Source organism: Nipponia nippon, unplaced genomic scaffold (assembly GCF_047370975.1).
Source record: "Nipponia nippon isolate SJK-2023a ecotype South Korea unplaced genomic scaffold, ASM4737097v1 scaffold_1, whole genome shotgun sequence".
NCBI classification, from domain to species: Eukaryota; Metazoa; Chordata; class Aves; order Pelecaniformes; family Threskiornithidae; genus Nipponia; species Nipponia nippon.
The window spans coordinates 97,446,832-97,473,472 of record NW_028262290.1 but is presented as its reverse complement, the minus strand read 5'-3'; the positions used below and the strand labels follow the sequence as shown (position 1 = coordinate 97,473,472).

The 26,641-nt window shown below is 43.5% G+C and overlaps 2 protein-coding genes across 14 annotated transcripts in view; both read right to left on the bottom strand.

The window, feature by feature from the left end:
* Positions 1–16,797, bottom strand: part of NUP153 (nucleoporin 153) — a 47,356-nt gene extending 30,559 nt beyond the window's left edge. For 5 of the 8 annotated variants that reach the window (XM_087763697.1, XM_087763709.1, XM_087763703.1 and 2 more), the window contains exons 1-2: positions 16,323–16,796; positions 223–439 (exon numbers count right to left, since the gene is read on the bottom strand). In XM_087763697.1, coding sequence (XP_087619823.1) covers positions 223–439; positions 16,323–16,424 — 319 coding nt within the window. In that variant the 5' untranslated portion in view covers positions 16,425–16,796. Of the gene's footprint in view, positions 1–222; positions 440–16,322 lie in introns of all 8 variants that reach the window. The other 3 variants (XM_087763723.1, XM_087763686.1, XM_087763718.1) reach the window with 3 other exon arrangements.
* Positions 16,798–18,704: 1,907 nt separating this feature from the next.
* LOC104021813 (tRNA selenocysteine 1-associated protein 1) overlaps positions 18,705–26,641 on the bottom strand; it is a 14,054-nt gene continuing 6,117 nt past the window's right edge. For 4 of the 6 annotated variants that reach the window (XM_087763781.1, XM_087763808.1, XM_087763786.1 and 1 more), the window contains 4 exons: positions 26,442–26,561; positions 24,073–24,268; positions 23,375–23,420; positions 21,082–22,573 (listed from right to left, as the gene is read on the bottom strand). In XM_087763781.1, the coding sequence (XP_087619907.1) occupies positions 22,437–22,573; positions 23,375–23,420; positions 24,073–24,268; positions 26,442–26,561 (499 nt within the window). In that variant the 3' untranslated portion in view covers positions 21,082–22,436. Of the gene's footprint in view, positions 19,023–21,081; positions 22,574–23,374; positions 23,421–24,072; positions 24,269–26,441; positions 26,562–26,641 lie in introns of those variants that run through there. The other 2 variants (XM_087763801.1, XM_087763819.1) reach the window with 2 other exon arrangements.

Sequence of the window (26,641 nt, the reverse complement as noted above, 5' to 3'; positions counted from 1 at the left end):
ACAAACAGTTGTTGGGGTATTTTTGTTTGTTTTGGGGGCATTTTGGTTTTGTTGTGTGGGGGGTTTTTAGTTTTGGTTTTGTTTTGGTTTTTTGGGTTTTTTTTGTTTTTTTTTAAATTCTGTCAAAACGCTCATTCTAGCTTCACTTAGAAATTCAGATTCAAAACTAGAAATCTGTGAATAAATACAGATGGCCAGAATACTAAATGATTTTTCACATACCTTCTAAATTAATTCTTGCTGATTCAGGCGTGACTCTCCCATCAATCATTATGGTATCTTCATTTGCATAATCATGGTGATAGTTTACTGGAGTCTCTTCCTGGTTTGTAGATTCATTTGTATCTACACATTCATCTTCACTTTTATTGAAATATTTCTGTAACCATCCTGGTACAATGTTTTTCACTGATTCTGTCACTCTGCTAATGATTCCCTGCTTGAAAGAAAAAACACTTGTTAATTACAGAAACACAATCAATAGCATACGCTGGGATGCAACCTTGCACAGACCTTGAAGACAGACATTAGATAGCAAATATTCAGGACAAGAATAAAATAGAGGGGATCTATTATCTTGACGTAAGATCTCTATGCTTCTGGGACACGCATGACAAAAATTCACCTAACACTGATTTACTACTAACCAATCAGTTTCTGCACTTCCCAGTGACCTTGTCAACGTTCAAAATTCTGAAATTTCAGCCAAAGTTCACCAGAGGCTTGTCAAGTCACAACGTCATCAGGAAATTCTATTTGTAAATAAGTCCTGATGTACATACTTTTTTTAAAGATTCCTCCTCTTAACACCTTCACTTGAAAAACCATCAAAAACAGAAGATCAGCAATTATCTACAGTGATAGTGATGACCATAATAGCTGCTAAAATCAGCGAACTTAAATATTTCTGATTTTTCTAACGCTGAGCTGAAGTAACAACGTGTATCAAAAAAACCCACTGTTATGCTCTGAACAGTCAGGGTATCCCGAAAGAAATCCTGGAAGAATCAGCTATAGTTGAATAACAGATGCCTCGCTACAGGACTGTTAAATAGATCCATTTTGATCAAATTTCATTTCATGGTACGTTAAAGTTTTGGATCTCCAAACAATATTCTGCAATTACTAAACACAAAAAAGCCATTTCCATTTTGACCTTTACCAATTATTTGCAATGCTTACATTCTACGTTTAAGAAATATTTATTTACCATTTTGTTTTAGGCAGCCACACGTTTCCCATCGCGCCCTCAAAATTTCAACACACCTTCCTGTCAAATCTCAACCCCGCGCAGCAGATCGCTTGCAGCGGGGAGCTCCCTCCCTCTTACGCTGACTGCAGCCACAGAACCAGCTGCTCAGTTCCGCAAGCTGCAAGCAAACGTGAAAGCTAACTCAGCAATTTCAACACTTTGGAAACTGCAAAGTAACGGGAGTTGAACAGATTTTTGTTGAACTCCATCGTCAGTTCTTAACACATGTACCAAAGGCTCTGGCAAGGTACTCTGGTATTTTTCCGGGTTCAGGCAATAGACTTTTCTAGTCTAAATTATTATTCAGGTGTAGAAACTTGAGAATATTCTTTGAACATGTAGTAGTTACAGTCTAGTAAACAATTCTGAAACCAGAACTCTGCTGTATTCAACTTTCTCAAAAAATTTAGCACACAAACAAAAAAAGAAGCCCATATCACTTATTCATGTCTTTCATACACGATAATGCAAACACCAACTTACAGGAGTTATAAAGGAATTAGATACCCATGAATCTGGAGTTAAGAGGGGGGTGGGGAAAGAGGAGGAAGGGAAGGTAGAAAACAAAAAGCCTTTTCACAGAAAGAAAGTCGTCTTAATTTACAATTTGACATTTTTCATAATGACCTGTAATTGAATCTTCTGCTTGCACAAAGACAGAATAAATATCCAGGGACAGTTTAAACCAGACAGAATACAGCGTAATAAACACATCCATCACAATTACCACACTAAGACGCACGCAAGCATGCCATGCTCAGGATGTTGCTGCTATTCTACATAAATACTAAGCCGCAGCTTTCCAACAGAATCTACTAACTGCATGTAACACCAGAGTTCACAAACAGTTCAGTGCACAGTACCAGCAAAGAGGCAGTCCCTACTCTATCCCCAGCCCCTCACTTCCACCTTTCCCTGTGGCATATTGTCCCCCTTTTTTTGGGGGCAAATATTTTGCTGCTATGAATAAAAGCGTATCGGGAACTCACAGGAGTTAAAATTCGCCAAAATGAGCACATGGGCAGGAAACGAACTGCATCCAAGGCAATGCTCTTTCCAAAAAGCTAAGCGCTACTGCATTCAGCATTGCTAGTGAGTTTCTCCATCAGAGAATAGATATTATTGGCCATAAAATAGGCCTGTATGATTTTCTGGCTGAAGAAATCCTCCCAAGGCTGAAAGCTACCCAAGACTCAAGATGGAAGAAGTCGTAGGCATCCAGAAGAGTAAACACCCAATCATTAGTAATCCAAATGAGTCACTGGAGAATCTAGCTGGACTAATAATTAACCAAGATGACGTTTTACCATCCATATCTAAAACGAGACCTGTTTGACCCTTTCTTGCATATGGCAGCCTTGCTAGCATTCTCCACATCATCAGCTCTTTAAGACTAAGCTGGGTAGCACAGGGTAACTTCCCGAACCAACCCAGGAGCTGGAACCCGCTCAGCGCAGCCATACTGTAGCAAGTACTAATAGCCTGCTCCGTTTGGCTTAGGCACAGGGGAAGACAAGCAGCATAGTTTTATGCTCCAGAATACTGCTGGCTTAGTGACAAAGCAAGGAAAAGCAAAATACGCGGAAATGCACCTCCATTTTCTGTCTGCAAAATGAAAATATTGATTAAAGGCACTGTGAAAGAACTGTGCAGGCATTATGAACGAGCCATCATCAAACACAGATCTTGCTAAAAAAAACCCACCTCCCCCCTAAAAGTAAGCCACACACCCGAGGTATGCTCACTCACCAAAAAAAAAAAAACCAAGCAAATGAACATTTCCTTACGGCACCTCCTACCTGCCCATCACAGCTGAAAATCAATCAGTAAAGCACCATGGCTGGATTCCTGCCCAAGTCAGGCAGTTAAGGTACCACTGACCAACTACACTTTTAAACATGCACACTCCGTATTCTTGCCAGGACATTTCAGCAAAGCGTCATGCCTTGCACTATCTTTAAAGCTGGCATTTTAATCTTACCCTTACTTCTAGTTTTCTTCCCCGTCAGCACATGTGTTTGAACACCCTCTCCCTCTCCCTGCGCATGCAACACAAGCCTACCCTGCCAGCAGCAGAGCACGCTCCCTCTGCGGCTCCCGTGCCACCAGCTCTGTGCTTTGTCCATCCCAGGTTCCCTGGCGCTGCCATCTCCCCACACAACCATCATTAAACCTTCTAGAAGGCACCGCACATCTCTCTGAGGCAAACAGATCTTCAGAGGTGAAATACAAAAGACACAGCGCAGACAACTCCAACAAACAGGCTTATTCCTCCAGCAAAATCTGAGCGGGCCGCTCAGATCCCAGTTTCCTCACGCCACAATTACGTACCAGTCCCTTCCTGAACACCTCCATTCGCTACAGCTACACCCAACACGCCGCTGCACAAAACCTCTGCTCGTTCCCAGCCGCAGGCCGGGAGGGGAGGAAGGGGGGCTGGCGCGCCGCTTCAACGCTCAGAACGCCTCACTTCTACAGGCCACAGCGGCAACGAGCTCAGTATCGTGAAAGGGCCGAAGACGCCACGGGGCTATCCCGACTGCGCGTCGCAGCGTTTTCGTCAGCGAACGCGTTTTCGCCCTTAACTGACTGGTTTCAGCAGTTCGAGAGCTGCTGTCGGTACCAACGGTTGTCCGCTCGTCTTAAATGCACGCTCATGCTCCAGTCTCATCCTGAAACATCAGCAGGAAAGCAGAACAAAACAAAACAAAAATTCCACTGAAAAGATCCAGTCGCTTAGGAACAGATATTTACAACAGTTTTTCAAATTCTGTGCACCATCTTAAGCGTCTGCAGCTCTGCTAGCTATATCTAAGTCTATGTATACAAACACCACAGCAACAGTAGCTACAGGTATAGTCACTTGAGGCACACTGCCTTGAGATGCAAGTCTAAGCAAAAGACATATAGATAGAAATACTAACGAGTAAACAAAGAGGTGTCGGAATTTACTACTTTAAAATACCATTTCTTCGAAGGATTTATAGAAAGAAAGAAAAATCAATAGGTTATGGTCACAGTTTGACTTCCAAACTTAAAAGCAGGCTATTTCTTGGCCAAAAATATTTACGGAATAGGACAGTTTTCCCCGCTCAGAAGGGTCTTTCACATAGCGTAGCGGGGGAAAAGTGCTGGCAGGAGTACTCAGCAATGATGCACTACTGGAAAATATTTACTTTTGTAATTGAGTTGATTTCAGTCTGAGAGGCTTAAGTAAATCCCACTATACAGCACAGGACGTACCAAAAAAATTATATATAAATTATATAAAGGTCATACACTAACATGAATTTGTCAGAGATGCAAAATACACAACCGGATAAGAGAGCTAATTTCCACTGCACCGTATGCACACCTCTGAAAAGCATCAAGTTTTTACCTCCAGGCCTCTCAGGGATTTCTTTGCTTCCCATTTCAAAGTTTGAGTTATTAAAACATATGAATCAGTAAGTCCTCAAAAAGAAAACCTAAACCTAATGGTGAAGTTCACTGAGACAGAGCAGATCGATCTCACCACTTCCAGCCATCAAAAAGGAATTTTCGTGCTCTCTCCATCCCCCACGGTTACCTCATGCCAGCTCTGGCGCATAGCAGGCTACTCTCCGTACTAGCTGAATTCGTTCATCTGGCAAAAAGAACATGTTTCTCTGCTGGACTAATGAGTTCAACTGGCTCGGTGCACCAGAACTGGCCCGAGAGAGAGAGGAAGATCGGGCAGGCAGGACGAGAGGAAGAAGAAACAAAACTTCTCCCTTCTTTTAACCACCCTGCGTCCATACTGCCATTAAAGATCGTCCCTTTCCCCTCTTCACCTCACCCTTCCGATAGCACGTACACGCAGCCAAGTGACACACTATATCCGGGCTCTATCAAACAGACGCAGCCAAAAATTTGTCTATGGACTGTGTCGGTAAGGACCACCCCTCAGGGGCACCGGGTCGCTGGTCCAGCTCACCATGCGGCTGCACCGGTGCTGATGCAAAAGCAGGAATAGAAATGGAAACACGACGTGACTGTCTCTTGCAGTGGCACAGACTTAGACTGGCTTAAACTAACTCTGCTTTTGCTATTTAGGGAGTGGTTTCAATTTGGACGTAGGACAGCAGAGTTTGATATTTCATTTAGAAAAAAAGACAGTAAAACTTATGACTTAATATGAACAATATGTTACAGGAATGTCATTAATTATGTAACATTTGAAAAACAACAATTTTAAGGCAAGTGGACTAGATCAGATTTATTTCTAAAAGCCATGAAGAAGGGATTATGATTCCAGATGCCAGTGTATTTCCTTCTTACTGCTTGAAGTGAGCCTTATTTTCCTGAGCCTAGTTAGCTTTAAAGTAAACATCCCAGGGAAATTCAGGTGCCGTTTTACCTTTTGGCACTGCTTGCACATCTGTACCCATCATTATCACTTCCGTCTGAGTGCAACAAGTCAGCCTATTCTCTGATAGATAAATTGGTGTCTACCCCACTGGGTTAAATCCTTGTGATGCCGAATGGTTTTATCTCAAGTTTTGCCCACGCCTTTAGTTGACACAGTGACAACATTACAAAAGAGAGCACGAAGTGCGAGGCACCTTTCTCCCTTCCTTGTAGGAAGCGCAACATCAGGCTCTAGTTAATCCTCAGCAGCGATCAGCGACGGGCGCTGTAAATCACCGATAAATCACCGAGCATACGTTCAGCGTTACGCTTTGAGACAGAAATCTATCGGCATCAAAACCAAAAAAAGTTAAGACTAAGGAGACTACTTTCGCTTACAGCTTTGCAAGCAGTTTTAAAGGAGTTCATTCTTAATCTGAGAAGGGACTCTAAGTACAGTTAGTATTTTTTTATTGAAAGACTGCCGCACTTATGCAGTGTGCCTGCAGGCAAGTTTCATAGACAGTATGCAGAATTACATTAATTGAAATGCTGCTCAGACTCTTTTGCTTTTCCTGTAAGGGAACCCTGTAGTCTAAACCGATTATTTTTACTTAACAAGTACAACAATAGCTAAAACAACATGGCATCAGGATAACAAACTCTGACATAACCACATGGAAAAGAAGTTTTAAAGTTTTCAGAATTATAATGATGAAGAAATACACTTCCCATAGCACCAGATGGTCTTTCCAAGGCCATTAGTACAAGTTATCAGATTTAGCAAAGTATGATAACATACATTTTATATTTAGAATTTGAATACACAGTTTAGGCATAAAATTGTCCATCTTATTTATAGGTATCCTCTATACAGTAATACCCAATTCATTACAGTATTTCAACATCACCAAACATAACTGATAATGGAAATGGCAAACTCTTCCTCTTCCCTGCATTTACAGTAAAAAAGAAGTTTATGCATACAAAGGCTTTCAAGGTATCATACCCCATACTACAAATTTGCTACCTCCTGTAATACACTAGACTCCCACAATGAATTAAAGATTTTCAGTGACACTTTGCCTAAAAGCACTCACAAACAAACACGGTATCACAGGCTCATCTATGGCACATAGTTGTGAGGACATGTTATGTATCTAAAACACAAGCAAGGGCAGGCCAAATTCTGCAACAACTCCTGGAGCAATGGTTAAATGCCATTCAGGGGCAACCCACAGCTTACTGATGTCCATCCCCATGTCCAATGCTTTCTAGTGCAGACAGCGCTTTATAGAGAACTTGAAGCGTATTTCACAAAATGAAGTACTTACTGCTACAAAATTTCATTCCTGCCACTTTGGAGTGGCACTCCAAAGTAAATCGCCATCTTCAAACAAGAAGATTGGAATTAAATTTTTAAATTAGATGTGGTGTTAGCAAAAGATAGCAAAGTCCTCTCATGCTCCCTCTGAAATATCTTTTCTATCCATGGTAATCTACAAACTCAGCTGACAATACGACGTGCTAGCGGTTTTGCAAAACGTAATACGTCAATCCTGTTATACATTCAATGTTATCTTAGTCACAAAGTTGAACACATAAGTTAAAATGAAGTAACCAAAGAATCATCTTTAGTTATTCTCCATGATCACCTGATATTTTACCACAACTCAAAGCCTGCCTACTTTTTAAGTGTCATACATAGACATTGTCTAGCATATAAAAGTTACACCTCACAATTCATCTAAACCAGCAGACCCTGCAATTACTGTAAATAGGACACGTTTAACCCTGCTGCATACACTTCCTGACTAGGTTTAAAAATATAAGCATTGGTGCCTAGGAGAAACTAAAACACTGACTCTCGGGCACAGCTGCTTTAGCTGCAGTGGCAGCTATTCTTATATTCTTTGACATTTCAAGGTAGTATTCTGAAACTGTAAAGCCAAGGTAGGCTCACCTCTGCCGCATGGCAGCAGTCTTCGGTCGTAAGGGGCAGCAGTGCCTTTCTGGCCATAATTTTCCATCACAGCTCAACTGACAGAACCAAGAGCATCTCACAAATGTATAACCAATATCTCCAAACACAGTTCTCTTACCCGTAACAGGAAAAATTGCCATTGCAAATAGAGATTATTTTTTTAGTGATTGATGGTAATGGCATCTACAAATCTGTATACATTCTACAACTCTGTAAAGTAAGTTTAATAACAATTACTAAGGGCTGACATTAGAATAGGTGCACTGTTATAGCTAAGTTTAACAGCTATCTAGTTGTTCCACAGTAATTCCCTAACACAGCTACATATAAGCCAGTGTAAACCTTGTTTACATCTGTTTAGCTCACGAGGACTTAAACTACAAATGCACCTATATTACAGGCTTGCACATACTGGTATAGTTTTTTGTCGCCAATTTACTATTTTGTTATCATAAATATTTCAGTGCCTCACTAGACTTGCAATCCAGTCTCAAAGAAAACGCCAGTTGAACAGTTTAACTCTTTGCTTGGTTTACTTTAGTCTTGGAGGTCACCAAACCTTGAGCTTTAATAGGGGAAGAAGTCGTGAGACGCATCTGCTTCAAAAGCGAGTTTGTTTCAAAATACAATCATAACTAAAAGCAAAGTCAGCCAGCTTTCCAGGACACTCTCACACAACTCCTTCCACCAGCAGAGATATGGAGACAATAATAAACAACCTCAGCAAGGAGAAAGAAAATTTTCTACTGGGACAGGTATTGGCAAAGCTAGAGTGTGCTAAAACTGTAGCTGTAGGACTTCATCGCACGTTGGTGCCCATGTGTTGGCATACACGTTTTTTCCCAGCAAAGGTAAATGTAAAGATGAACTTATGCTTACTTTAAAAAATATGGTGGTCACAACCAAGCCAAACACACACAAAGGCACTGTAATTAAATGCAACATGCAATTATGAGATGAGTTATAGAAACTCAAAGGAAACACCCCCCCCTCGGAAATATTAGTACTGCTGCTCCAATATGAAAGCTTTAGTGCTGTCGCATTTCCTAGACAAAGGGGAGAAAAAACATTTAAAGTCTTTTCTTGTCAAAAGAAGGGGAATGTATTTGTAAACTCTCCAACAAAAACAAAGAAAAGCAAATCTCATAGTTAAGAGAAGATCTTTTAATTAGTAAGTATTTTTGTACAGTACTCTAGAATACCACAATGACAAATACTGTATCAGCAAGTTGCAAAACTACTTATGCTTCAGGCAAAGTCAAACAAGCTAGTTCATACTTGCTTTCACTCAATTTTAAGATGGGCCAACTGACTTGGCTCAAAGGGGTTTAGAGAGTACTTACCCTGTCCCTTCCACCAACAAGGCTGGGGGTATAATAATGTCCCGCCAGAGGTGGCCATAAACAGCTGCGAATAACACGACCTTCAAGTGGCTCAGCTGTTAGCAAAATTAACATCTCTTTGCCTTAAAAGGTGTATTTAAGTTGTACCTTCAATTAGACAGTTATAACAGGCAGATAAGACCTGTTTAGGCATAAGGAGAAAGCAAGTAAAGACTTTTAAGCACCACTATAAAACAAAATAAAGCAAAACAAAATAAAGCAAAACAAAATAAAGCAAAACAAAATAAGGAATGTAGTGGCAAGAAGGGAAGATACCTGGCACAAGAGATCTGTACAAGGGAAAATAAGAAATATGTCCAAATTTAAGGCAGTTGTTCATGAAACCGCACAGATAAGTAATTTAATACCCTAAAAAGTAATAAAAAATTCTGCCTGATGGCTAGAATTCTTCATTAAAGAAATACTGTGGGCACTTAATTATTCTTCTGCGTTGAGGACTTATATTGTACATTACAAAAAGCACAGAGAAGAGTTTTCATTATATTGTCTTAGTAGTACATATCGAGAAACATATACTGAGGAACATCTCCTCCCCCTTCTCTCATGACTGTATAAATATCACTATTCAACATATTGTAGATATACAATAGCTACACAGTAAATACTGGATTGATTACACAGAACATTAAAAAGATCGCAAAAAACCCACAGAGCAATTTAACAGCAGAAAAATGGAAGAGAGTATCACATGACCTACCACTAAAAAAACAGATGACATTTTAAAAAAATGGTCTGGAAAACAGCAGCCCCAGAGAAAAGCCTCTTAGCTATTCTCTTCTTGAGGGCACCCTTGCAATTTACTCTAGACAAAATGCAACAGTGAGATGGAGGCATTATTTCTTCCCTCAAAAAGCAGCATAGCCCTGAAGACAGAATTAGAGGATGGACCAACAGAAGGATTACCAACCCAGGGTAACATTGACGTTTACGCTGAAACCGCACGTCTGTGTGTGCCCGGTGGTCCAACAGCAGCACTGACAGAACTGCAGGCACACAGAGGCTGTATGGCACCCCAGGGGCCCCTACTCCAGCCTCCTGCTCAGAGAAGGCCCAAGAACAGCAGGTCACCCATGGCTGTGTCCACCTGGGTTTTGAGCACCTGCAGGGATGCAGACCTCTCTGGGCAGTTCTTCCAACGTGTTGGCTATCCTCGCAGTCACAAGATTTTTCCTAATATAAAATCGGAATTTCCATTTTTGCAACTTGAGTCCATTGTCTCTTTTCCTATTGCTACGAACCTCCTAGAAGAGCCTTCCTCCACCTTCTCTATACTCTCGTTTGGTATTTGCTCTTCTTAAGCTGAACACACCCACCTCTCTCAGCCATGTGCCTCAGCCCCCGAATCATTTTGGCGGCCCTCAACTAGACTCACTCTAGTATGTCAACATCTTTTTTTGTACTGGAGAGGCCATAATGGGACACAGCACTCCAGATGCAGTCCTGGAAGTGCTGAATAGAGGGGAAAAGCCACCTCCCTCAACCTGCTTCCCGTATTCTTACTAATACTGCCCAGAATGCAGTTGGCCGCCTTCACCTCAAGGGCATGCCGCTGACTCAGGTTCGACTTGCTGTTCAGCAGGTACGTGAGGTTGTTTTGTCCCAGATGAAGGTATCTGCCTTTGTCAAACCTCATGAGGTTCCTGGCAGCCCAGTTCTGCCGAAATCCCTCAATGGCAGCCCTACCCTTCAGCATACGATGGGGCTGACGTTCCCCCAGGCTTGGTATCATCTGGGAACCTGCTGAGGATGCACATCATTCCTTCATCCCAGGTTGTTAATAAAGACATATAACAGCATCAGCCCCAATATCAACCCCTGAGAGGCTCTGTTAGCAATCAACTGCCGCTGGAACTTTGCACTGCTGATCACAACCCTTTGAGGTCAATGGTCCCACTAATTTTTCAACCACTTTACAGTCCACCTGATGAGTCCGTATTTCACCAGCTGGGGTACAGGGATAACATGGGAGACCATACTGAGGGCCTTGCTAAAGTCCAAGTAAACAACATCCACCGCTCGTCCCATGTCCACTGAGCCAGGCATCCCACTGTGTTATCAATTGGTTACACGATGCTATGGTAGCCCGCATCTGCACCGATCCGAAATAGCTCTGCTCAAACTTTTTTAGGCAAGCAAAAGAGATTTTGAACGCTGTCCTCTCGCAGTCCTTAGACTCATCAGCAGCTCAGTTCCCTCACGGCAGGGGAGCAAGAACCGGTTCTAATTACTGACTGAAGGAATAAATAACTCGGAGGAAGTGATGTGCTGCCAGCAACCAAAGGCAATTTGCAGTGTCCCAGCTAACACAGTCAATTATTTCATCTGCTTTTTTCTTCTCCTAAGATACCGCTCACTGATACTGTTTTTCTCCAATACTTCACAGCCTCCAAGGCTATCATGACAACGCTTTGAAAGACAGAACCCAAAATATTAATAAAGTGCTATAGCAATCATCGCTTACAATTTGTTGTACCACTGACAGTACTGTTAGCCCAAATGACAGAAAACTGTCAATATCTCAGTTTAAAAAGTTCTTCCCAACTAGGACACATTTTTGTTTACGGGAGCAGTAGAAAACCAAGTACCACATTTAAACATCTGCTTTGCTAATGCAATTTGGTATTGCTGGGACAGAGACAAAACCTCTGATGTTAACTACTATCCCGTTATTTTAAAACAAATCTTTAAATACACATTGAACATTTCTTCAAATCTATTCATATTCAGCTCAATGTGCTAACCTACTACTAAACCAAAACAAGCAAAGAGATGCATACAAATATAAATACAACCACCTAAGTGTGCTTCAAGGTGCAATCCTATTGACAGGAGTTAAACCAATACAATTATAGTTGTGTAGGTCCCTATGGACATTTCTTAATAAAGATTATTTTTTAATTATTATTTTTCTGCTTCAGGTTTATGAAACATTACCTAGTTTACGTTACTCAGTATGATACTCTAGGAGCACTTTAGCATGAGAGTTTAAAAATTTCCTCCCAAAATAAACCTGGTGGTTTATCAGATTCCTTCTGCCCGCGGCCTGCAGTCACCGCCCACCAAGAAAATCCCATGCGTACATCAAACAATAGTTTACAATTGGCCTACCTTCAAAACAGTAGCAGGTGATAATGTAATGATTTAGGCATGGCTGCATATAGTTTAAGTTCCCGATCCTGTAGCTATTCCGTCTGGGCAGAATCTTAATACGATGCCTCAAGTGACTTTGCGAAACTCGCCAATCCAGAGGGACTTTCATGACCAGGACAAGCGAATGCGTCTTTCAATGGCCTTCTGGTCCCCTCTTTTCAGGTAATACCCTAACTACATCAGCACAAGACCAACTACAAACATGCAGAAACTTATGCTGGTTTCATCAAGGGAAATATCTTTGGACTGTGTTCTTGTGTATCAGTGTAGCACATCTACGTTATAAATACGCACTGGCACGTACACACCTAAGAAAAAACAAAAACGTATTGCTCCTCAGCAGAAGTTTCAATCTACAAATACTATCGCTAACATCAAATCGCTCTAAGCTGAAGCTGAACATAAACATACAGGTTTATGGGAAGGTTATAAAGACTTTTCAGCTAATTGTTTTTTCTCACGCTTAATTCTGCTTCAAAGTTTCAAATGGGACAAAAAGTTTCTGCTTCAGAGTTTCAAAGTCCAGGAGAGTCGGAGTTCTCTGACACTTTCATTTGAATGGTTAATTATCAGATAAAAAATAACCAAAAAAGTTATTTTAGTCTCTTCTCCCGTAAGCCACATTTAGCATCTTTGAAACCTGTATGTCACCTGCATGAGAATGGCACTATTCCAGGCTCAACCAGCGCACACACAGGCACACACAAGAGCACAAAACTAAACGTAAAATTAACAACAGGAACACAGAGATACTATACTAGAAGCTGTTTAATAAGTCAACAATGTAAACACTCATCCCATTAACACATCCACACTAGTAATTCCACTCATCAGTCTACCTAAATGACTAGGACAAACCAGCATTTGGAAGCACCGGGGCCACATCCGGAAGATGAAGCCCAGATGTTGGACGCAACAGCTTCCTCACTTGCACGTGCTTAGCTCTCAAAGAAGCTGTAGTTTTAACCCAAGCGCCTAAGCTCCTTACACGGTAGAGAAGTCGGCTGGATATTTCAGCACGCGACGGCTGGGCAAACAGGTAGCGTGCTAAGCACTGCGTAATCTGAAGTCAACGCATTCAGCGTGGGGCTGTCAACATTTAGCCAGCAGGAAAGCACAGTCAGTGGGGAGGGACTCCTCAGTTCTACTCCCAGAGCGCCCAATGTAGAGATACAAAAAGGCTCTTTTCTTTCAGAGGATTCCCCCCCCCACAAACCTTTGTGGTGGGTGAGTCTATACCATCTTTATTTAGCAGCGCTGCTACTTTTTGTTTGTTAGTTTGTTTAATAATATAGCTGCTGACAGTGCACTTTTTATAAGGCAGGATGGTAGCTCAGAAGCGCAAATACCACGGTTTAGTTCCTTCACGAGTGGGGGAATCTGTACCCATATCTCCATCTTCCAGGAGAATATGCAAGCCGCAAGTCAGAGTCTTCTCTTCTAGACAGTGTCTGTTCACCTCTCCTATTTGAGGCTTGTTTAAAAAAAGGCTCTAGATTTGAAAAAACACACACACAAACACAATGGAGCACAGCTCTGAAGTTTAATGATCAGGCACTTGGGGAGAAAAGGACAGGAAATATTAGGCTTTGCATGTTTCCTCCAAGGAACATCTAACATAAAACAAACAACTTCTGAAATCAAGGATCAGAGCCTGCATGTCTCCAGTCTTGGAGGGCAACATCTTATATACCCTCTTTCTAGCTCAGTGAATCACGCGTTCTTTTTCTGGATAGCAACACAGCTTCAGCCGGGAGAACTGAAGACAACACACAGCTTGGCGACTGGGATATTCACCCAGAAAGTGGAAGATGTAGGTTGATTCCTCCAGGCAAAAAAGGAATCCGAAGCAGGGTCTACCACATTCTGAACAAATGCTTTAGCTAATAGTCCTTAAAAAGCAGCGGCAGCACCTCCTCTTCCAACTGTCTTCTAAAGCCGTCGCTGTACTTTACAGGAGACTGACTCTGCAGCACATGTTGGGCGTAATCGGAGAATTCTCACCTGACTGAACTCCCCGGGAGACTACGGCAAAATAACAACATCCAGAAAGCAGACAATCACGAGCCAGGCACCATGCTCATCATCTCTCATAGGAGCAGAAAAAAATGCAGATATCCTAGGAACTTTAAAGCTATTAGCTATACTGTGTACAGTGCTTAGGCACCTTCAGAGCTTGATGATAAAAGACTGAGGGTTTTCAGGACTGCAGTTTTGACCGCAAGCAGACAGAACAGTTCTATTAAAAGTATTTCTATGGACCTACTTATCGATAACAGTTAGGGGAGAGGGGGATCAGAATCAGAGGTATAACCTCACGTCAAGATTGCACTGAGCACTTTCATGTCTTCCCAAACTCATTACTGAGAGACAATTAACACTAAACCACAGAATACTCCTGCAGAGTGAACATTATATTGAAAATAGGAACACTTGCCAATTAATTCCAATTTAAGTTAGCGCTCTACCCAGAGCTCATCTTTTTACTTAATGCAAATTAGCAAGCTGCATAGGGTTAAAAAGCTACCCATTATAACAAGCGCACGTCTGACATCTATCAGTTTGCCTATTTATTTAATCATTACAATTTTCCCCCCAATATATTACTGTTAATTTAATCTATGTATTTGATTTGCAGCACCCATTCTCTGGGCAGAATCCCACAGATATCCCCAAGCACGTGTTTGCTTTGGCACATTGTTTAAATAAACCTATTGGAAAACGCACAGAGATAACAGACAATAGAAGAGTGAGAAAACCATCTACGCTAATTATTTTAAATTCACGTGTAGGGTTTCAGTTATCTACATAGTATCAATGCATGCAACACGGTAATTTCAGCATTATCCTATCACTCACGTAAGAGGTTTCAACATTTGCTCTCTAAGCGCAGTGATCCTTTGTATGAAGCGTCACCATGCTAGCTTTACAAGGACAACACTGCTGATCAGTATACTATACAAAAGACTAAGTACGGTACTTCCCAAATAATAAAAACTAATTGAGCAACAACTCGTGCACAACACTTCCTCAATTTTGCATATAATATTCAATCCCCTAGCTTACGTTACTGATTTAATAATGTAAAGGTTTTGGCTGAACAGTCAGCTTCAGGTTCATAAATACAATTGGAAGGCATTCCCAGAGCACGGTCTCTGGGCATCCTGAAATTTCTCAGCAAACAGTAATTGGGAAAGATCTCTGCTTCTTTCCCTCCAGCCACTCTAAACGGCACGGGATTTTTTGTGTCGCAATTTACAAATTGTTTTTTTTGTTATCCATCTACTCTATCCTATTACACAAAGGAGAACAAATGCCTTATGAATTACATTTCACTTGCACTACATCAGCACATTTAGGCACAGGCAAGAGACGGAGGAAACTACCAGATGCAGAGCGGAGGGCTCTGCACGCAGCATCCTACAAAAAACCAATCGAAGATGCCCAGCTACACGGCACCCTCACAAACTCATTTGCAATTTGAAACTTGTCAAGAAAGGCAAATATTAGAAGCGATGCACTTAAATCTGAAGAGTTAACTACACTCGGTGACCCAGCATCAATTGAGCCGGGGGGGGGGCTCATTCCGAGAGGGGTGCACGCAGACAGCAGGCGCAGATGACTCTCTCCCGGTGTTCGTCCCGGGGTCGTTAAGGAATCGGACGGCCCGGAGACAAAACGCCCCCCGGGGGAGGGGAGCCAGCCCCCCCCGGCCGCGGGGCTGCGAGGCGCAGGGCGGGGGAAGGAGCACCCACCCCTTCCCCCCCGCCGCCGCCGCCTCCTCCTCCTCCTGCTCCCGCCTTTGCTCCCCGCCGAGCGGGGGCATCTCCCCCGGCGGGCCGCCGGCAGACAAAAGGGAGGCGAGGATCCCCCCGCGGGCCGGGGCTGCCGCCGGAGCGGCGGCGGGAGCGGGGCGAGCGCCCGGAAATCCCACAATCCCCGCGGCCCCGGCGGGAAACCCTTCCCCGCCCCCCTCCCCCGGGGCCGTTCCACCGGGAAACCCCGGCCCCAAACCTCGCACGTGGGGGGGCGGGGGGGAAGGGGCGGCTCCGCCGGCGGGGCCGCCTCCCGCCGCTGAGGGGGCGCCAAGGGAAGCGGGGGGGCAGAGGGGAAGGGCCCGCCCGCCCGCCGGGGTGACCCGCCGCCTCCCGCCGCCGCGCCTCACCTGCTTGCTCCTCGCATAGGGAGGCTTCGCGGCGCCCAGGTGGTACCGCCGGGTCCGGATCTTGCCGCCGCCGCCGCCGCCGCCCCCGCCGCCCGAGGCCATGATGGGATCCGGCCCCTCTGCTGCCCCCTTCCCCCCCCCACCGCTGCTCCGGCCCCCGCCGCCGCTGGCCGCCTCGTGCGGCCGCGCTCCTCCGCTGCGGCCCGGCCGCGCTGTCACCGCCTCCGCCGAGATGCGCCGGCCCGGCCCGGCCTCCTCGCCGCTCCCGCCCGCCACGCGCCGTGCGGCCTGGCGCGGGGGCTCCGCGGCCTGCCCCTCCCCGCCGCGCCACCCCCCGCGCGCTCGCTCGTGCTCTCTCGCGGGCGCGCGCGCGCCGCCTCTCACGTTCCCCTGCGCTCCCGCGCGCACCCTTCGCCCGCTCCTCGCTCGCGCTCCCGGGCGCCGGCCGGCCCCGCGCCGCCCGCCCGCCCGCCCGCCCGCTCGCGGCCGAGCCGCTGCACCCCTCCCCCCGCCGGCCGACCAACCACACAGCGCCCGCCCGGGCGGCCCCACGTCAGTGAGCCGCGCGGGCCTGCGTCACAAGAGCGGGACCGCCCGGCAGCCCCCGCGCGCCCGGGCACCGCCCGCTCGAGGGAAGCGGGAGGGGAGGGGAGGGGAGGGGAGGGGCCGGGCCGGGCCGGGCCGGGCCGCGGCGCCTCCCCGGCCCCCCCCCCGGGCAGGGCCGGGCCGGGCCGGGCCGGGCCGGGCGGGAAAAGGCCGCGCTGGGCCGCCGGCACCCGCCAAGGGAAGCGGGGAAAATTCCAGCCCCGGGCCGCGACCAGCGCGGCTGGGAGCGGCCGTTTGTGACGGGGCCAGGCCGCGCCGCGCTCCTCCGCCGTCTCGCCGCGGCGCTCCGCCCGTCCCGGCGCTGCGGTAGCCCCGGGGACGCACCTTACCTACGCCGTGCCGGGCGGGAGGGGGCGTCCCTCCGCCCTGCCAGGGAGCCGGCGAAGGGCGGCGCGGGGGAGGCGGCGGCGGAGCTGGGCCGAGGGCCCGGGGAGGCCGGCGGCGCCGCCCCGGGGCGCCCCCGCAAACCCCGTTTGCGTAAGCGACGGAGCGGGCAGTCTGCGGGGTGCCGCCGCTCATGCGGGCAGACGGGAGGCAGGTGGGGAACAAGCTTCAACGCAGCCTTTTCTTCCTCAAAACAAGAGGAAGAACGCATTTCCGTCACAAATTTTAAAAATGTAAAAATACTTAAGTTTCTTTCGGTTTTTTTTTGTTCTACTGAAGTTGAGAAAAATCTGTGGCTCTGCATCTTATTTAGAGCACTGATCTGCCCCGGGAATGATGGAGCAGAGCAGAAAATCGCAACCACCTTCCCCACGTAGAAGTCAATAAAAACGTTCACCCTAAACAAAACAAAAAAATGACTGACACAGAGTGAGACACGGGTACTTAATAGTGAAAAGACGGAGCTGTGGTGGCGTGCGCCCCTTCCACCAAAACCAGAGGCATGTCTCACAGCACGCACCGGAAGAAAGAGCGTCCCAAACTGGGGGGCTTAGGGGAACGCAAACCAGTACGGGCGATTCTGAAAGCCTGAGGGAACGCGAACGAGTGGCAACGGCAGAGAAGGAACTGCTTTTAGAAGGAATTTTACTGGGGAGGGGGAGCTCTGTCCTGCGAAGCCTCTGCTTCTTCCTTCAGAGTGGCTTTTTTTAACCTCGTTGGTATCTTCCCAGCTCTCCTACATGACCTGCTCCTTCCCCATTTCTTAGTCCTGCCTTCATGGTTATCTAAAGGAGAGAACTGTTTCTGAAAACCCAGCGGAGTGGAACTGCTTTCCGGATATTTCTCCTCTTGAACTGCACCAGGACGTGGAACACGTGGGTTTAGAAGTCGCCTGCAAGAACCACCTCGTCTTCTGTAAACTCCTGCTGTGTTACATCTGCGGACCGATTTTAGGATGAGGCTCCGTTTCTACAATATGCTTGTCAAAAGAGAGCTACATCAATATAATCATCAAAATACAAGAAAAATAGTATTTTAGCCTGGATTTGTAACTCTTTTTGTCCAGGAAACAATTATCATGATAAATTCCAACTTAGGGGAGCGGCAGGAAGGGTATCACGATGGATTTCAATTATGGGATGAGCAAGATTTACAGAGGGATATAAACTGTGCCCTTTGGTAACAGACATTCATCAGCAATAATGCCGACTTCAAAAACGGTACCTGCGTGGGGAACTGACTAAAATCACACCTGCACTGGACGTGTAAGAGCTGGGCAAATTTAAAACACGACTCCCTCTTTCTGATGCATGCTAAATATATTAAGGTAACCTGTAAACACAGATTTTCTCTTTCACGTATGTGTCAAAGGCAGCTACACTATGTTTGCTCTGTAAATTCAAGTGCTGCTTTATTTACTTATTTGTACTTCCATTTTACTTATTTAGAACAATTTCCATATGGTGACATGCCTTTAATGACACTCATGACTCAGAAATACTTGTCGATGTAGTCAAACAATGTCTATTGACATGAGTCACTGAAGTTAAATAAATGTTATTTAAAATGAGACAAAACAAAAGGCAAATATATATATATATCCAGCAGAACGATAGGGATCATCACCATTTGATCAATCTTCCCTGTGAGTTTTATCTGCAAGTTACTTTGAGGTAGCGCTAGAAAGAAGCTGTTGGTCCAAGAGCATCCCTGCAAAAAGAAACATTCACGGCTTCAGTACCATTTAACCTTTTTGTACCCTTTTAAGTATTCTTTACCCTTTTTGGACTGTTTCTTTCTCCCTGTTCCCTGACTGCAGGATTAATAGCCCCTCAAACCATCGTACTAAAGCCTTACTGTTCAGAGAAGTGATAGAAAACAAAAACACTACCCTTGAAGAAATCAGCGGGTTTTGTGTAAAGGCACTATCTATTGCAGCTAGGTGCAATGAAGAGTTTATAAAACCGATACTAGATATTCTTGCAAAAAAACCTTCATCAAGCTTAAAAAAAAGAACAACAAAAAAACCCAACTACATTTCAGCTAGGTAAAAGAGAGAAAACACAACTGGAAGAAGTGAAATATTGTGGTGTTGAAAGAGTTGCTTCTAAGACAGGTTTGTTTTGGTTTTTTTTAAATGCTCCCACTGCAATCAGATCTTTGTAGAACTGATGGCAGGCACCTGTACAACGCGTTCAGGTCTTTGCGCAAGCTAGCTAATGCAAGCTGGTCATTGTAGAACAGCTCTAAGTTTACTCAGTAAAAAGCCTCAGCAATGCCTTCTAACAGTTCTGATGCATTCACTTTCTCCTGTATTTGGGGTTCATGGGTAACACACCAACACAGGAAGAAATTTTGCATTCAGTGTGCCTTTGCAGTGGAGAACGTGCACTGCACACACCACCTTGATCCCATGTATGCGCTCCTGACTGGAAAGAGGAATAAACTAGTAAGGCTCAGGAGACAGAAAAAGAGGTCAGAGAGCTATTTTAGAGCAGTGTCACATGGGCTGCAACCAACACGCTCTCTTCCTCACCTCATTTTTCTTCTACGTCGACTGGAAGAAAATACACGCCCAACATTTCTCGGGTTTGGAGAACCACTGGCCCAAACGACCTCTTCTACTGCATTACATAAACAGTACTTTCACTATATGGGTACTTTACAGCCCAGAAGAGAAGGCGCATGCATGTCTGAAAACAGTCTTTAATGCAGAGTGCAGAGACCTTGTTAACAGCAAAATCTGCGTAAATGGGGTAGCTACAGACTGTGACTTTTTTGAGGTTTATGGACTGTGGTGATACAGTGTCAGACTAAGCGAAATCACATAGCTACGTGGGCCCCTCGCCACACAGTTCACACGTCGATCAACCTCCCAAATGCCAAAAATCAGCGTGGTTACTCCATAGCCAACACACGTCCTTAGCATCGCATTTTTAACTGGCAACGCAATAAAAGGTTTCCACAAATTACTTGCTGCCACTTAAGTACAATGTTAGGTCAAGCTATGCAAGCCACTTCAAAGCAGGATATAACCCCGGCACAGATGTGGAAGCTGTCTGGCTGCTGGTGGTGACAGTGCTGGCTAGATACAAAATCCTTTGCTTAGCAGACCAGCCTGCGCTACCAAGCTCAAGCACCACAGCTATGCACTACAACTGAAGTGGCATCAAATCCTGTATGGTTTTGAAGCTTTAACACTGCCATCCGAATTCAAGGGGCCTACATCTAACTATCTTGAGTTTCATCCCTACTGCAGTCCCCTTAAACAATTCCATACATGCACACAAGCACCCCCTTTCCCTACCCAGATTCTCTTTGCTTCATTTATTCCACTTCCTGGTCACATTCGCATGAATAATCTCCCTCCCATCACCCTCCAAAGACTCATCAGATCGCACAAGGGAAACATTCACCCAAGAAATGCACATTCCCAGCTACCTTGCAACTAGCTCTCCCCAAAGCAGGAAAACAGTTGCTAGAACTGATGCTACTCTCTCTGCCTAGATGAGGTTTTTTGCTTTCTGTTTCTTCCTACACGTACATATGCACAAAACCCAGGAAGAATGAACTTCCTCTAGTACTCCAAAAGCCTTTCCCGTTTTAGAGAATCTGCATTTCATGGGGGGCGACTTTGAAAATAGTCCTAGCTGAAATTAAACTGTGAAGAAAAAAGAGGGAGATTCTGGTCAGCAGCTAGAAATGACCTGCCAGTGCCGAGTCATCACTCTGCAAAACAGTATTTGTTTGAAATTTCAAGAACAGCATATAGGTTACAACCACCACTTTAATTGCATTAAGTCATAAAAAAAAGCCAGAGAACTTTATTCCTTTCTGCCATCACAGCAATTATGGTTTAGATTGCCCTCAAAACACACATGGCAGTACCAAAGTGTCTTGACTTGCTTTAGTCACTTCCACAGCTGTTGCTGTGATAATTTCTGCTACCTTTTTTCTTGGAGGAGTATTCTTCTGTTTCCAGCCTAACTTCTTTTATCATTAAGTAGTAAATACTTTTGCATACACATGGGTTCAAGTAGACCCTATGACTAGAAAACACTTTGTACCCTTCAAGATGAGAGCAGGTTAGAGGAAGCCACTCAGAAGTTGCTAGCTTAAAGCAGAACTTTCCTCATTGCTATCTCCCCTAATCTCCTTAGACTTGAATACTGAAAACTGTCATCCTACTAAAATTTTATAACCTCATCACTATAAAACACCTGAGCATGAAGACTGAACTGAACAAATTACAGAGATGTTGAGGATAGGGTGCAACTTAGTTGAGGAGTTGTTACTAGGATAGTTTATCCCCACTGGGTTACTTTTTTCCTCCTTTAAACCAGAAAGTTATTTTCTCCAAGGATTTTTTAGGTTTAAGAACATGTATTATGTTACACCAGTTTCTTTGCTGTAAAGTGTCAGTTGAGAAGACTAACAATAAAAAGGGCAAGAATAAAATTGTCAGTAAGGATCATCCTTAGTCTTTGGAATGTTTGCAGCTACAGCAGCTGAAAGCTTGCCCTTCTCTATGTTCAAATTCTGTATTGATAAAGCAATTCTAACTGACCTAGCAGATCAACGGTAGCACGGTTAGCGCCAGCAGACTGCAGGAGAAAGAGTGGGCTCAAGTGTTCCCATAGCAAACCCTGGGAGTGTCTCCCAAATACACATATAATCTAAGCAAGCATGTTAAGAGCTTGTAAAAGCTTGCCTAGGTAACTTGGAAATAGGTGATAGCTCGTTTTTGCTAGTGTGCTGATGCCCATACCAAAGACAGGTGAAACACCCCTACTGCCTCCAGCTAAATTCCACAAGCCAGAAGAGAATGTGCTTCACATATGTAAGTAAAATCCCTTGCTGGCAGGTTTGCAGAAACAAAATTTTATTTACACAGGCAAGTCTATCTTTAGACCCCATTGAACTCTTTACATTTCTAGAATATTTACATAATTTCAAGATGCTCCAAGAGTAGAGTGATGAACAAAAAAAAAATTACAGAAACTGTCAAAAGCATAGCAAAAAAAACCCAACCTATCATTGTGCTTTAAAACTTATGATCTAGAGTAATGTAGAAGAAATGTAATTTTAGCACCTTGGTCATAACGGTCATGCTATATAAGACACTTAAATAGCAGGGGGGATGTCAGAAGTGACCGTATCCAGAGGTTGCCAGTGACAATTCATGAGGGAATCATAGAGTTCTTCACTTGTCTCCATAAATTGTCTGTTCATTTCATCAACATCCAAGTAAAGCTGTGGATCTGGAAAAAAAAAAAGCCTGGTAAGTACAAATGTCAGATCTTGGGAGGCATGCACACAAGAACTTGCAGTAAATGCCTAATAAAATGTCTTTTAGCTAAATTTAATAATTTAATAGGAAGTATAATAAGATGTTTATTCACCTAGAATTTTAACAAACCTGACAAGTCCAGCTTCTTTTGGAATTTGTATATTAGAATGCTAGGACTACATTGGTATTTCAAGATAAAGAGCAGATTTAAGGACAATTAACCATTAAACTTGCCTAAAATCCATTTAATTAATTTCTACTACAGCATGCGTTACACAGGATAAAATTTCTGAACACTAACACAAGATGCCTCTAAGCAAGGAACTGTCTGCAAACCTTCCAGGCCAAACAATTAAGTTTTGCACCAAATCTTTAAGTGCAAGTTGAATCCTCCTTTTAGGACCTGCAATGTAAGCTTTTATTTCAGGGTTTGGAAAACAAAGCTTTTGCCTATTAATGAATTTAACATAGAACATGCTTAGCAGAATCAATACAAAGATATGACAAATTCTGTATTAGACCACTTTGGAAGGAGAATGAAGGTAGAGTTACAAGAAACCTACTGTGAAGTGTTGTTGACAGTGTCCCATTCTACTTGACATGGTGTACACTACCAGCTTTAAAAATCCTACCTCATCTCAGCTATAACCCAGAGGATCCCACTACATCAGCTGAATTTCCAAGACATTCTTCATCCAATAGTCATTGCCTTGTATTGTTAAAGAGCACAGGTATAGCTAAACTCAAGTTACAGTGATAGAATCATCATTACCTTCAGTTATTAGGTCATCACTGATTTCAGTCATAGCTGCAGTTTCCTAAAAAAAAAAAAAAAGGAAGAAAAACTCAAGTTTAATCATAATCCATTCCAGAAAGCATCACAAATCGAAAATAATTTTGTACTCCCAAACCATTCCCCTCCTCCCACAACTACAAGAACAGGCAAGGGGGCAGGGGCTGTGTTTGTTGGGGATGGGGTTTTGTTTTTTTTTTGGCAGTGGTGGTAGTTTGTTTGGGATTTTTGTTTTGGTTTTGTTTGGAGGGTGGTTTTGGGGTTTTTGTTTGTTTGTTTTTAAAGAAACCATAATATAGTTCAGGTTGGAAGAGACTTCTGGAAGTTGTTACTGATAAATTGGCTGATCTAAGGTAAGACCATCTTACAATAATTCTTTAATTTGCTTTAAGCAAAGTACATCAGAAAAACAGGAAGAGAGGAACCCTACACAATTACGCAGTCAGAACTGTTATTCGGCATACGTGAACAAATAATGGTGCATAAATCTCTAGTTCTATAGATGCACTAAAGCACTTAAAATCCAAGACACCTCTGAATGAAGCCTGCTATTCTAAGCTCCACACCAAGCAGAAAGCATGACTTCAGTTTTAGGACTTCTTTTTGCTCTGGCTTACACAATTTGTACAACTTATTATTTGTGAATTTTTCTTTAAAGCAAGTGTGTATATCTTTACCTCAAAAACAGCTGGAGCCATAACAGCATCTCCTAAAGAGCAGTCTCCAACAGCTTGCATGCTATCATAGGGAGCATAGGAGCTGTAGTTGTAATCAGCATAAGGATCATAACCCCACTGTGAGTAGTAGTTCTGATAATCTTGGTAATAATCATTATAGTTGTATGACTGGTACCGCTGGAATTCTGCTTTCAGTCTGAAACATGAGAAGTTACATACAGTTAGTTTGAGAACAATAAACTGTAAGCCCAGTCCTGAAGTTAAACAATTTGCCAGCTTACACATTTCAAAGTTTAAGAGGAAGCTTTTCTGAATAGTTGCCTAAGCAACAGTTTAAGTCACAGCACAAGATCTCATGTTTATACAGAAGCAAATGCTCCCACCATCACCAATACCAAAAGTAATTATTTTCATGGATTAACTCAAGCCATGACACTTATCTGTATTCATTTTGAGTATTTTTAGTATCTGTATAAGCAAGCTGCTGCTAAAATCTTTGAGCTCTACTAAAAAAATAATTTAAGACCAGAGACATTTATCGAGCACAGCTGCTTTAAAGATGCATTCAGTCTTAATTAGCCCCTCTATGTTTTGCCTGGTTAATACTAAGTCTTATTTCCAGAAACAAGGGGGTGAAGTCAGATTATTGTTTCAGAGGAGCATCTGACACTGCCTGCCAGTTTGCCGTGTCTACTGCCACCTGCTCAATTTTTAGTCCATGAACAGTAGCCAAAGTATAGCTGTCAGGTGAAGTCAGCACTGCCATTATCCAGCACAAAGCCAAAGCAGCAGGAAAATGACAAAATTCATTGGTTCTTAAGACCAAAGGGCCAGCTGATTAGTTCTCGCTACTTTCCCTCTCCTGAGGAGATTTTCTCAGGGACAACTCCACACTAATGACAAGAACCAATGCACAAGCATTGTCTGTACTAAAACAGAGGTACACTACATTAAATACATTCAGATAACCCAGCTGCATATTCCAAAAAATCCTCTATGCTTAGACATTTCTTCACTAATTACATATAGGTAGACCTCCTGTGTTTGCCGAGTTCAATTTCTCCGCATCTCCACTTCATTACAGAAAAGTCAGGTCTAGGCTTGTTGTCAAAAACACAAACTGAAGGAGCTCAGAAATAGAGTTTCCAATGTAAGTGACTTAGTGACAAACTACTCTGATGGCTGGATATCTTGATGCTAGGAAAGCATAGTACTCAGCCATTCAGAAACAGATACAGATTCGTGATGTGTATTTTAATACCTACATTACAATTGTTTCATTACTGTAAAGCTACACATGCATTCTAATAAATAGGTATTCTATTGTCTTGCTACTGTATTAAACAAATGACTACATAAATCTCAAAGTCTTCTGCTTCCAACTTCTCTCCTACATACATCTCCACAGGAAAGAAAAATCTGAGAATACTGCTGACATTCTTCTAGATAGCAGAAGTGAGGAAACCTGTTTCTTTGTGACCTCTTATTTTGAAAATAATTTAGTCAGAGCAATTCTGGACAGTGCTCTCTTGGGTAAGAGCATTTCCATTCCAAGGCAAAGAGGCAACATTTGCAGAATTATCCAGGGTAAAGAGAGAAACAAAAGCTGTTATTTTTACTATTGAACAGAACATACAAGCTAACCTCATGAATATTCTGGAATTGTTTTCTATAAAGTTCTATTTTTTTTTCTGTATCCTGGATCAAAGTTTATCAAATTGGGTATCAATTCTCTAACTGTTCAAAGACTTGAATTGCCTTAAAATAAGTGACAGAGAACTGAGCCAGCAGAGTAAAAAAACCTTCTCAAAACCAGTTAACTTTATATTCCCTGCTGCCCCAATCACTTGAAAAGCAAAGAATCATACTCTAAAACTGTTCCAAAGCAACATCTCCTTTGGCTTCTTCCTCCCTATATTCTGTATTTTTCCACTTAAGAGTTCCTTCCTCTGCCAGCCTACTGTAAAGCTAGCTACGTGCTACCTTGCCTAAACTAGATGGAAAGGTCTAGAAGAAAAGCTCGCTAGCATACAAAACCACTTGTTGTCCCTTCTACCTTCTTCAGGCCCAAACCTGCAAAATATTTATGAATGCATTCAGCTTTGCTACTATAAGAATTAAAGCTGGTTACAACAGCAGCTAAGCTCAAGTTACACAATCTGGCTAGACTTACGAGTTGGATTCCCCCAGCAATCCTGAAAGAGGTTGATGAATCCAGGGAGTCAAAACACAATGCTTCTGTATTTTTCGTTTTGTAGACTGCATCATGTGTACAGCCATTATAGCAAGGGCCACAGACTTTACAAAGGCAGAGCTACAAGAATCTGATTATTTAGAATCACTGTATCAATGCACAACTCATTTGTTACCTTTTAGAAATTCCTATGCTCAGCCGGATTCGTTTTCCCCCCAGACCTGGTGCATTCTGGCAGTCTTGCAGTGCCCTCATCTGATCACCTTGCTCACCAAATCTGACAAAGGCATACCCTCTACAATTTTCAAAAGGGAGAAAACAAATTCTAGTATGCATAACAGTTACAAAGCTAATGAATTCAATTTCTGTCTTCTA